Source organism: Falco peregrinus, chromosome 11 (assembly GCF_023634155.1).
Source record: "Falco peregrinus isolate bFalPer1 chromosome 11, bFalPer1.pri, whole genome shotgun sequence".
Classification (NCBI taxonomy): Eukaryota; Metazoa; Chordata; class Aves; order Falconiformes; family Falconidae; genus Falco; species Falco peregrinus.
The window spans coordinates 33,090,012-33,102,829 of NC_073731.1; the positions used below are offsets into that span (position 1 = coordinate 33,090,012).

A 12,818-nucleotide genomic window follows, 5' to 3' on the forward strand; every position below is an offset into this window, starting at 1 on the left:
GAGGAACCAGTATGCTATATGAAGCGCTGGAATGACACTGCCACTCCATCAGTGTTGCTGAACTACTTGCATGCCAAGTTCAAGACCCGCAGTGGTTTTTGAGGGGCGAGGATTTCAGTACCTGTTGGTATCATGTTTCTGAGCAGTCGAAACCAGCTGCGTATTAAATTTTTTCTTCTGTGTTTTTGAATTGCCTTAGGCTTGCAGGAAGGAAGTATAGACAATTTGATTGATAGAAGGAAAGGTTTCCTAATTTTACCATTGCACATAAATTTCTTTGTATTCCTTGCACTGTCACTGAAAATGCCACCTTTTAGCGACAAACTTCTCAGTGAGTCACAACAGAGACTTTCAGCCTGAGACAGCCTGAGAACTTTTGCTTTGTATAAGTGAAATTTACCTCATGTTGTGCATGAGTTAAGGTGTGCTAATGCTGTGCCTATACAGATGCTATGACTACAGGGCAGTGTGTATCAGTACTGTCTCACTAGTGGATATTCATCACATTTCAATCTATCAGCTTCTCTTGTGACTATCTCTCAGTATAAGAGGGGCAGGTTAGGAATGATGTGTTAATGTTTTGGGGTTTTTTTCCTTTGTGTGCCAGTGATCATCCAACTCATAGCAAGAATTCTCGTGCTGCTGTGTGTGGGACCAGAAACTTTCGAGATGTGATGCTCATGAATGGTATATGTGGTGTCCACCCTGTTACTTCTGTGTTCTGTGTGGTTTTGCATGCTTTATGATAATCTCCTTCCTTCAGGAATGGGCAAAGTTCCACTTCTCTGACAGGCAAAGAAAACCACTGGAATTATCATTCTCTCTGTCATGGTTTAACCCCAGCTGGCAAATAAGCCCCATGCAGCCACTTGCTCACTCCCCCCACCCTGGTGGAATGGAGAGGAGAATTGGAAAAAAAGGTAAAACTCGTGGGTTGAGATAAAGACAGTTTAATAGGTAAAGCAAAAGCCACACACACAAGCAAAGCAAAACAAGGAATTCATTCACCACTTCCCATCGCAGGCAGGTGTTCAACCATCCCCAGGATAGCAGGGCTCTGTTGTGTGTAACAGTTACTTGGGTAGACAAAGCACCATCACTTTGAATGTCCCCCTCTTCCTTCTTCTTCCCCTAGTTTGGCTGCTGAGCATGACATCATATGGTATGGAATATTCTCCTGATCAGTGGGTGTCAGCTGTCCTGGCTGTGTCTCCTCTCAAGCTTCTTGTGCACCCCCAACCTGCTCGCTGGTGGGGCAGTCAGAGGAGCAGAAAGGCCCTTGGCGCTGTGTAAGCCTGCTCAGCAATAACTAGAACATCTCGGTATTACAAACACTGTTTCCAGCACAGAAACAAAACACAGCCCCCCCCCCAGCCAAAACCAGCACACCCTCATAGGACAGTTTTGTCAGGATCAGTCTTGGGGATGCCTGCCTAACCTTTTTTTTCTTGGAATAGTTAGCAAGAGGAAAGTTGAATCCCCATCAGTGCTCTTGGTCCTCCAGAAAGGAGCGTCTCTGGTGTTAAGAAATCTACTTCACCAGCTCCCAGGGCTGATGCTAGTAAAGTGGCGCTCATGGCCCATGTGTGGATTTCCTCCCCCTTCCCTCTCCATCCCCAATGTTTGGTGGCAAAAGCAAGTGTATCTCTACATTGCAGTAGGCAGCATGGAGCTCTCCTCTGATGGAATCAGTTGGTACTCATTGTTTTCCGAAGCAGGAGTGATCGGACAGATCTAGGAAGAGTCACATCCCTCTTTATCTTTGGTGCTGGGATCTCTTTATGCTGTTTCTTCCCCTCTCTTACAGAAAGATTGCCACGTGACTTTAATAGCTTATTAAGTAGCCCACTTAAGACTCTTGTGGGTCTTGCTGTGGGCTCACCTCTTCAGCTGTGTCCTGTCAGTCTTGTGCTTTGGTCTTATTTGTGTATGTATTGACGTGCAGGGTCTGGATAAACTCTGCAGGAATGGCTTCCCATCCTGGGAAGGTCCTAGATGAGATTCATTTGCCAGAGCTCCATAATGACCTTCCAGTAACATTGGTTCACTTTGAAAACAGAGCAGAGGACAAAAACCAGGGCCTTATAGAAGAATATGTCTCTATAAAGTCCTTAAGGGCTTCATAAACTGGTCCTTCATTTTTAAGGGCTTGTTGGCTTTGTTAATATCTCCTTCTTTGAACATTGCAAGGTACAGCCCAGTATTTGCTGAAGTGATTGTGGAGTCATTTCCTAAAAGGATCTTTAAGCTCTGCTAGTTTACTGAATAAGACACAGGATAGGCATGACTAGTTCTTCTGTCCCCTTCCTCCATCAAAAATAGCCAAAAAGTGGGTATTCCTCTGAAACATCCTGAAATGTCATTTTAGGGCACCGTTCAGTTGGAGTAAATATTAAGATTGCTTTGGAAGAGGAATAAGGAAAGCTAGCTATGAGGCCTCCCTACCTAGGGCAGAGGAAGAACAGGAGAATCTGTTGGACATTTATTGAAGCGTTAGGAGGGGGAGGTAGGAGGTGAGGGAAATTATGTGATTTTTACACTGTGCATCTGAAACCAAACTGAGACTCCCTTGCCTGCAGGAGTCTCACCAGCTACAAGCTGGGAAATGGCGATCCTATCTGGCATACAGGACCAGCTCTTGGTCTTCTCCACAACAGTACCCACATACATCCTGTGTATCCCACTGTTGAGACCCACAGCAGTTACACCAGAAATTATGGGAAATAATCTAGCAATATCAATGTATCTTAGAACTCAGTGTATCAAGTGTTTTTTCACATGAACTTTTCTGGGTTTTTGGAGACCAGCAGATACCTCAATATATTAGACTTGATAGGGGGGGAAAAAGATAATTGCCACCTTACATTTTTTTCATCAGTTTTACAATCCCTTTTGGTCTTGCCCAGTTCCACACAATTTTTCATTAAGTCATCTTCACTACTCAAGAGCTGTTTATATGGGAAAGGGTCTTGTTGTAGTTGAGAAGGAAGATGTTGGCAGCGTGATGGACTGTAGTTGTAATCAAGTAAGATGTGCTTGGAAACCCTTTCCTTTTGGTGTCAAGCTGTGTCATCTTTAATTTGGTGAACAATATGAAAGGAACAAACTGCAGATCATGGCTGACTCCAGCTGTATAGGTGCAATGGGGAACAGAGAGAATGCCTGTGGGTGCAGATTTCCTCTTCTCTGGAGAAATGGGGCAACCTAGCCTTAAGAAAGAAGATTTAGTGTCAGCCGTGACAGATGAAAATGGATTCTTTGCAGTCCGTGCGACAGTAAATGTTAGGAGGCTTACCGTCAGCCCGGAGGCTCTACGTGTAGAAAGCCTTAGTGGCCTACCAATCAGATATGAAAAGATTGCAAAAGGGATACGGAGAAGTTGATGTCTAGTGAAAAGGTTTTGATTATAGGATTATAAACCCAACTGCTCAGGCCAAAACCCCATATTGCTCCAGTCCTTTTTCTACCAATGACCAAGAGACGATGATTAAAGAAAAGCTAAGAGGACACATATAACATGCTTGCCCTAGTTACACTCTTATTGGTTGCAGTCTGCAGTTTTTCAGTCTTTATTTGTTAGCCTGAATAATTTTGTATGTATGCAAGGTGTGTCATTCCACTGGTAACAGCACTCCATTGGGAAACCTAGCTATGCATTCCTCTGTGTTTTCCTCTCTTAGCCAGTTATGAGTTTTAGAGAAACTTCAATTTTATCCTGGGAAATCTCTAATTTTTGAGGCGTTTTGTCTGATGCCATACCAGAAGGTTTTGGCTGTCCAGAGGCATTGTTACTGAGATGGCCTGATCTGTGTGCTTGTTGAGTCTTACTAAAAGCACCTGGCCTTTAGTAATAATCTCTACCACTGCCTGCCAGTTAGTTTTATTTTTCAATTTCTGAACAAGTCTGGTGCAGAAGTAAGACTGATTTTCCAGATCCGCTGCAGAGTTCTTTGAAATAAACAACAACCAAAAATACTTGGCATCTTCTTTCTCATCGTCTCTCTATTCAGCCTTCTTTCTTGTCTGTCTGTGATCCAGCAGACTGGCTGGCAGGCCTCTGGTCGGTATGGGTGCAAAATACATAGTTTTTATTTGTAGAAATTTGCATGATCTCTTTAAAACCATCAAGAAAAAATGTCATATTTAACTTGGAAGAATTTGTTCTGTTTTCTTCCTTTGTACATATCTTCTGTTTTTTAAAGACTTTTTGTTTGTATGGTAAGTCAATTGGGATTGAAATCAAGCAATTTAAAGGACCAAGCAGAAATTGCACTGGACAAAGAATTTTTTTTTTTCTTAAGTGACGTATTTTTATTCTTACTCAACAAAGAGTTGAGTTACTGTTGAGTTACAAAGTTACTATTTAAAATTTCCTCTTGGTGACATGGCCTGATCTCCATGAGGAAATGGAAGTTCCCCATTGCTGCCTGTTTCCTAAAGGCACAGCCTGTCTGTTCACCGATGGCAAATCACCGATACTGTTTATTCTGGTTCGATGGGGCAGTTCTACATCTTTTCCGTTCACATTTGATACAATTCATTTATATATCTCCTTTAAGTCTATTTTTTAGTTCAGTATGTAGTACTCTTCCTCCCCTTGTGTGACCTGACCTTCTGCTGTGTACCTTGTTCCTTGGAGCACTAGAGAATGACACCCTGTTAACAGTTTCCTGGGGTACATCTTATCTCCACGTTCTCCCTTGAATCCTTATGTCCTAGTTCCCCACCTTACTTTTAAGACTTATTTCATCTATTTGGTTTTTTGGGTACCATTTAAATATCAATACCCCTGAAACTGCTCTTTGGGAGGGGGCTGTTTCTTATAAAATTATGCCAATTTTTTTCCTTACCCAGCATCAGAAGTTATGGAACTTGGGATTTCATCCAGGCTATCACTCTTGGCCTTTAAACCATTGAAAGCCATATGGATCATGCTTGCCAGCTTCTCCCTGGCGTGATACAGAAGTGGCTGTTCTGGATTAGCCCACCCAGCATATTACCTGTGGGTAACTGTGACTGTGACTGATGCTGAATGCCCCAGGGGGAGGCAGAGGTTGGAGCTGCTGGGCAGTTGCATTTTCCTGGAGTGCTCTCTCAGTGCTCAGTCACCATCAGTTAAAGAAATCTTTTTGGGCTGAGATTTTTATCATCGTATTCAATTGTTCTGGGCTGGCCGGTTTTGGTTGGTTGGTTGGTTCGTTTTTTCTTAGTTGTTTTTTCTATTAATATGTCCAGTTCTTTGGACTCAATGGAAATGCTAACCTCAAGTGTGTCTTGCAGCAGGGTGTTGCACAACTCCTCTGTGCTTTGTATTTGTTTCAAACATGCCACCTGCTAGAGTTGCCTGCTGCTGCTTCCTTAATGCATTGAAAAAAGTGGTGCATAGTCATTTCTTGTTCACCTTCTCCACATAGAACTACATTGTGTAAACCTCAATCATACCATACCTCAACTTGTTCTTTGTAAGAATCTGCCTCCCAGCAACTGATATGCCATTCTTGCACCTGACTGGCAGGTTGCCGTACTGTCCTTTTGCCTGACAAATTCAGCTGTCTGCCTGCCAGATATCTGAGCTGCCTCTGCAGCCTTCCTTTTCCTCTGCTCAGTGGGTGGGTGTTTGTGGTGCAAGAGGATAGGATACCACCATCGAGTGAGGAGATCTCACCAACAGGATCATTGCTCGTCACCCTAAGGTCTATTGCCACAAGGTGTTTTCCCCTCCTTGTAGTCTGAAGGTAGGAACATATCTGAAGTTCTTCCCCCTTGCCAAACCCTGATTTGTGCATTTCGTCCACCCCTGACATCAAAAAGCAATACGCAGATTCTGAGGACCATAAGGCGCACACGCTTCTGTTCAGAGGTGCATGCGGCACTTGAAGCAGACTCTAGCAATCTCACCTTAGTGCTGCCTGTGTCCCAGCTTCCAGCCTTCTTAGAGGTAGTGGAGAGCAGTCAGTAGGTAGTTTTGTTGTTTCCCTCTTCTTTTAACATAACCTTTTTTTTTTTTTTTGCTTCTACAGTTACTTCATGGTCTTCACATGCAGCTTAAATTCTTGATGCATATTCTGCTCACTCAGGCAAGGGGACAGTGTAGCTGTTTTATACTTTTACCCTCACATAGGCATCAGTGTGATGCTTTTGATTAGACATTCCATTAAATTGCGTGTTGTTTCCCAGATTTCATGAAGAAGAGAAAGGTGCTTATTGCTTGCTTGCTGAAGTACCTCAGTCAGAGAATAGAAGTCACCTTTGTGGTGATACAGTGTTAGGAGACTTAGAGCTTTGTGATTTCATTATGTCTTGAATTATTTTAACATAACCTAGCTGCATTAGACTCTAGAATTTACTAGTTTAGGGGTTATGCAAGTAAGGTATCAAAACTAACTGGTTTATTTTGCTTTCCTTGGGGGGGGCGGAATTGGCATCAAGCAGAGTTACTCCACTGCTTTTAAGCAGAAGTGGCTGAATCTTGTGATCCCATGGAAGGCTGAGGGCTTCCCACTGCAGACACGAACATGGAGCGCACTTGACTGAGGCTGAAATGGATCTGAGGTACCACTCCTCCATCGTGCTGGCACTTGCGTTTGACTGACCCTACAATGAACCAGTTCAAGGAGCTCTAAGCCAAGGAAGTAGGGTTATTATTAGGAAGAGGAATTCTGCTGGTACAAGTCACTGAACTGGCCGATGGTAGAATCCTGCGTGCAGGAGTTCAGAGCTGGCAGGAGAGAGGACAACTATTTCTCTTCATTGCAGGTAGGGTTTTAGATTGGTTAACCAGGAACCTGAAGCTGTGGATCCAGGATCAGCATCTGTTTGTAGGCTTTATGGAGGAGGGAATGTAGGTAATGTGGTGTAACAGTGCTTCCATTGATTCTCAACTTTCATTCGGTAGTGTCTAAGCACCCAAAACCATGAATTTTGGTTTTGGTTTTTTTTGTTGTTCTTGTTTTTAGTAAAATTTGCAGTAGCTATAGCATGCCTTTTTTAAAGGTGTCAGGCCTTGATCACAGAAGAGCAAGAGGTGCCTAGCCTTGGTTTGAAAAGAGCAAGAGATCTAGAATCCACTGTCTCCCTTGTTCTAGGTCCTGTCTGTAACAGAAACTTCCATGAAAAACTAATTTGCAATTGTCAGGCTTTAGCTTCTAGCAGAAGGGTAGCTGGAATGGGAGATCCCTTCAGTTTCTTAAATTTTCATCATAAAGAGATACTTCTGCAATATATTAATTTGCTTTCCAGTGTGCCTTTTGGATAGGATACATGCATTTTAAAGTGTTTAGTTTTCAGGTGGCTGGAAGGCATCTTTCAGCCTTTTTTTCAGCTCCAGCTTTTTTAGTGACTCTGAGGCATGGATGCTGACCTTTTATTGGACTTCACTGTCTCTCCCCAGTTGTAGGCAAGAACAGAATTGCCTCCCTTTTTTTTCTGTTCCTGTCTGTAGCAGTGCAGTGCTCTGTATGCATGAGCTGTATGACTTATTCATAGATGTCTGAGCATGAGTTTGGTTGTATTAAGAAGCATTTTGTGGAAGGCACACTTTTTCTTTCTGCTGTTCTCCATGTCTGGAAAGAAATGAGGAGCGGTTGCTTGTCAAGCAGAGATGAGGCTTTAGGCATTGAGCTAACAGGAAAGAAAACAAAATGTAAAAGGTGCAGATGCAAAGGGCAGGTGGTCAAGTATTTTCTCACTTGTGACAGCTGATGTGGGGGAATTGGCAGGAGACACTTGGGTTCTAGGGCTCAGGGTATCTGGTCATGTAGGTGTCTGCAGCCAATTTTGAGGTTGGATGGCAAATTAGAAGCTTGTATTTTTAGTGTGGTTGTTGCTTCTTTTGCAAAACATTTTCTTTAACTTTGCTACCTGTGTTTCTGATTGTTGTGAAATTATACACACACACGCATACCCCCCACCCTCCAAAAAGCCTGGGCTGGGCTTGAACCAGTAATTGTTCTGCCTGTGGAGTATTATTACAAGCATTCACCAGCAGCCAGCTTACTCTGGCAAGCTGAGCACAGAATGCACAATTACCCATTTCAGGTCGAGATCAGTTTGAAAAATTGTTATGAGCTTTGGCCAGCTCACGTACAAAATCTAGTTTTCCATTACTTCCTTACAGCTATGAATAGAAATAAAATGATTTTTACATTCAGGTATGACATAAGGTTTATGATGCTTTTTTATAGAAACAAATTGTGACCATCTGTATTGTGTAAAAGCAATTTGTCAGGATCCAGTTACCTGGCATAGCACTGGCAATTTAAGGAGCAAAGTACAAATATGGTTTTATTACAGAATCTGCCCTAAAGAACACATTTTGAAGTTTTGGTTGGGTTTTGGTTTTCTTTTTTTTTTTTTTCCCTCTGAGAATAATATTCAAGGGATTTTTCTGTTGAGCACAACAAGCTGGTGTAAGATCTGATAGCAGAATGAGAAGACACATGCCTAAGTCATAGAACTGCTTAACTCAACAGGTAGGAAAACTTATGGATGGGAAATCATTATTTGCACGGGCTGGGAGAATGCAAGCGGGTACTAACAGTTGTGGACTAGATGGCATCATATGTGGAAACGGCTTATGCAGAGGCAGTCCAGACCAGCTTGTAAAACTCTTCCATAATCTTAGTAATAGAATTTCTCCTTGGAAACTGACTCACAGCAGTGCAGGAATAAATTAAACAGACTGTGCTTGCACATACAAGAGTGTTCGTATGTCTTTCTAGGATGTTCAGGCATAGAGAGAAATAGGTGCAGGCCACAGCTAGTATCTGCCTTGGTGTTATTGTTTTCTTTGTTAATATTGTCTTTAGATAATAACTTCAAAGGAAACAAATTCTCTAGAACTGTAGATCTTTCAAATAACAATGAAATTTCAGCTTCCAATCTAAAACCAGGGTTTACACCTCTGGGGACTTTTGTCTTTGAGAAAAAAAGCGCAAGGAACCATTGAATATGGTTGAGAATGCACTGGGATTTCCCAAGGGTAGAAGAAAAAGTGGGTCAGCCATGAGGACATCACCTTCGGGCAAGTCACCAGCTGTCTGCAAACTAAAAAATGGTGAGGCTGCAGATCAGAGAATGAAATGGTAGATTTGCAAGGGGCAGAGGAAGGTTGAACATGCTTTCCTGAGCATCCTCCTAACAGGGGGGAGAGTTCCCTAAAAAAAAGTGGAAAATGTTTACAGAAGGGCTGTAGAGAGAGAATTTTAAGTTCGCATGATAAAACATTTCTGTCAGTCCCAGGAAATCTCTTCTGTGTAATTACAAACAGAATCTCTATTGTGATCAGCAATGGGCTTGAAAACCACAAAAATTTTGTCCCACTTAGTCTTATTTATTCTGATATGACGTATCAGTGCAGCAAGAGGCAGTTGCTTCACTTACACTAATTTTTATTAAATTTTAGAAAGTGCTTGGCAGTGTGAAGTCTATGTGGCAAATGTATAAATACATTAATTTTCCCTGCAAAAGACCCTGTCTTCCAGAATTTGTATCAAAATACCAAATCTCTGATCAGGAACTTACTGTTACGTTCCTAACCTCAAAATACTTTTTTTGAAAAGTTTATTTAATCCCTGATAATTATGGTGACTGCGTCTATCAAACCATAAAATGTTTTGAATGGGTAAGATGAGCACCATTTTCGTTGGAATGGAGGTTCAAAATGTTTGCTCTCAGGCTGCGGGCCTTTTGATAACAATATAATAGGCTGTGTACAAGACCATTGAGCAACAGATGTTATGTTTGCTGTATGGCTGAGTTGGTTATTCAAGGTAAAATACTGTTCTCCAAGAGTAAGGACTCAAGGAAGGTACACAAGAAAGGACCACAGCTCCGAAAAGCGAGTTGGGAGTGGCCACATTTGAAGGAAGATAAATACCAGGTGCCCCACAAAAGCACTCTGCAGGGAGACGGGACAGGACTTTTCAGAGAGGGACACATTACCTGAGGAACAATTAAACAAACTGGCTCAGGTTCAGGTGATGAAAACATCCCTCTGTGTAGTGTTTCTGGTGGTGTCAGGTGTGGATTGAGTCTGATACCATTAAGTATAACCTCTGCATAGTTCTTGCTTTTTTTATTCAGATGTATTTGCTTTGACTACCAGCAGACCACTCAAGTTTTGCAGGTTGTGATCTGTATTGACTTTGCAGGTAGATATGCTTAAGCTGCAGTTAAATGTTTATTGTAAGCAGACCATAATGTTTGTCTGATAAATTAGTAGAGATTAAGCTGGTTATGATATTAGAGGGATTTCCTGTTGTTGGAATTAATTTTCTGCTTGTATCAGAAGTTGGAGCAACTCTGTCAGGGAGATAGGTGGAAGGCAGTAAGACTTTTCTCTCAAACCTCCTGCTCCCCAGTTTTTTAGCTTTGCTGCTGGGATGTAGTTGGAGAGGGTTAGGATCACGTAAACTGCCAGCAGTGCAGGCATGCTTATCGGGGGGTGCATTCCTAATGATTTGTTGTCATAATTAACTGTGCTGATTCTCCCTGTAGATAGGTGGTTTTGGCACAGGAATCACTGGTGTGTCTGACCGTTCTGTAATGTATGTGAATACAGTCTCTGGCAGTATGAAATTATGTGCTTTGGGGGTTTTGTTTGTTTTGCTTAGGTCCTATGCTGTTACATGTAAGTCACTGTGCAGGCAATAATACGTGCAGTTGGCTGCGCAACCAGGTAGCCATAATAATGCTGTCAACGTCCATCTGTTATACTAAATATATTTTATGTATGTTCTGTTCAGCGCAGCCTTGTGTTAGCAGAGAATCTGGACCTGTCTGTCTTGACTGCAGTTTTTTTGAGGGGTGGTTTCTTGTTTTTTTTTTTTATTTTCCCAGTCACAGCTTAATGGTCATAAACCTTTCAAAGGTGAAAAACAGTCTCAGTATCTTGCAACCTCACCTTTAGATGTTTTGTTTTTTACAGAAATGAAATGCTGTGAATAGCAAATCCAGAATTTCTAAGGCTGATGCCCTTGCATGCCTATGAGAAGAATATGTCACAGAGGAGACTTTAAGCCGCAGCTGCTAGGAGTTGAGCCTGCTCTCTAAGCAGGGTTTGCTACAGCAGAGGCAGGCAATGAAGGAAGATATGTGTCTTCAAGGAACAATTCAGAACCTTGCAAGCTCCTGCTGTCAGACCTACCCTAACAGCGTATGACTTGTTTTTAGTTGCTGTTTCAAGTTCAGCAGGAGGTATGATGTATTCCAGGGCTGAGGGGCTGTTAGTCCAGTGTGTTGTATTTTTTTTTTATCAATTTGTTTCCTGTACTGTCATATGCATTTCTACCCTAATAACAGAATGCTAGTGCATGGTATAACTTACTTATACAAAGATTGAAGGTGGTTTTTTGTTTGTTTTAATGTGAGGGATTTCATTTTTATAATTGGTATCGTGTTGGAAGCAGGTGACATGTAAAACAGTGAGGGATCCTGAGTGTGTGCAGTTAATGCTGCCATTAACTGAGCCCCAGTTCTGCTGCTCAGTTGCACTTGGAAACTCTGCTGTTTTTCTTTCTTGCTTCTAAGCACTCTCAATCCCATTTGTTATATTCTCTTCTCATTCCCCACCCGATCTGTTTCATTTTGGCTTAATGCCAGTAAAGTTCATGTTGGGAACAGCAAAATTATGTTTAAATTCTATTTTTTTGTTTGTTTGTTTCTTCCTCCCTTGCAAGTACTGGACAGGGAGATTGATCTGATTTCTAGACTGCATTTTACTGGCCTTACTTCTTTTGCTTTTGCAGTTGTCCAGCCTTGTCTCACCTAAAAATCTGTAGTTTGCATCAGCTTTTTAAAACACCATTGGAATCTGCTCTTAAGGTGGATCCCATGTTCATGGTGGAGAATTTGATCAAGAGGGTCATGGGCTTACAGCAGTCTAAATAAACTTTACTTGTTCTAATTGTTCTAATTTGTAGGCTTCCGGAGTTGAGGATGTGTCCTGAAATAAAGTGGGATATTGCAGTTTCTCCACAGTGAGATTAAGCCACTTAAGATTATCCAGGACCTTTAGTAAGATGGTGAGAGACAGACCTCCATAGCTCTGTTCTGCTGTATAATAACCACCTTGCGTCTGATGAGTTTTCAATTTGATGTTTGTTTGAGTTTGGCTGTATTTTGAGCATTGCTACCACAGTGTATTAAAACTGAAGTAAGATAACACTTAGGAAAGATCTCGTATATATGTCAGGAATTTCGACAGGGAATGCTCCATATTTATAAGTTTAAGAATGCTATGATCCTCTAAAATTAGGAAATAATTTTTCCAGTAAAGATGTTTAAAATGTTGCTTGCATGAAAGAGAATGCTGTAAGATAGGTAATTGAGTTGTGTATATGAGACTTGCTGATTTATTCTTTATTTTTTGGTCTCTGACCTCCTTAAAGGAATTAAGGAGACATATATACAATACTTCCTCTGAACGTAAACAACAAAACCACAGGTCTGGCCATACTGAGTCATATTACAGGTCCACCTAGGCCAGTATCCTGTCCTAAGTTTGCCAAGAGTGGATATCTAGGGTAGAGAATAAGAGCAGGGAAAGCATATAAAATAACTCCACAGAATGCTCTTGTCACCTTCAGTGATTTGTGCATTGAAGGCTTCCTAAGGTATAGATGGAATATTTGTATGTAACTGTTTAATTGATTTTTTTATTATTATTTTTAGTGAATTTGTCAAGTCGCTTTTTGAATCTATGTAAGCTTTTAGCATCTGCAGCGAAGAGTTCTTCAGCTTAACAACTTGTATGAAGTTACTTTTGCTTGGTCTAGTTTGTCTCCTGATGAACACACGTGTGAACAAGGCAGATGCGT

At 41.6% G+C, this 12,818-nt stretch overlaps 1 protein-coding gene across 4 annotated transcripts in view; it reads left to right on the forward strand.

The window, feature by feature from the left end:
* The window catches only part of TTBK1 (tau tubulin kinase 1), a 122,895-nt gene that overhangs the window by 1,566 nt on the left and 108,511 nt on the right, over positions 1–12,818 (forward strand). Inside the window, exons 2-3 of one of the 4 annotated variants that reach the window (XM_055816016.1) lie at positions 10,928–11,196; positions 11,922–12,023. The exons of 2 other annotated variants lie outside the window; for them this stretch is intronic. In XM_055816016.1, coding sequence (XP_055671991.1) covers positions 12,021–12,023 — 3 coding nt within the window. In that variant the 5' untranslated portion in view covers positions 10,928–11,196; positions 11,922–12,020. Of the gene's footprint in view, positions 1–10,927; positions 11,197–11,219; positions 12,024–12,818 lie in introns of those variants that run through there. One more of the 4 variants, XM_027779744.2, reaches the window with a different exon arrangement.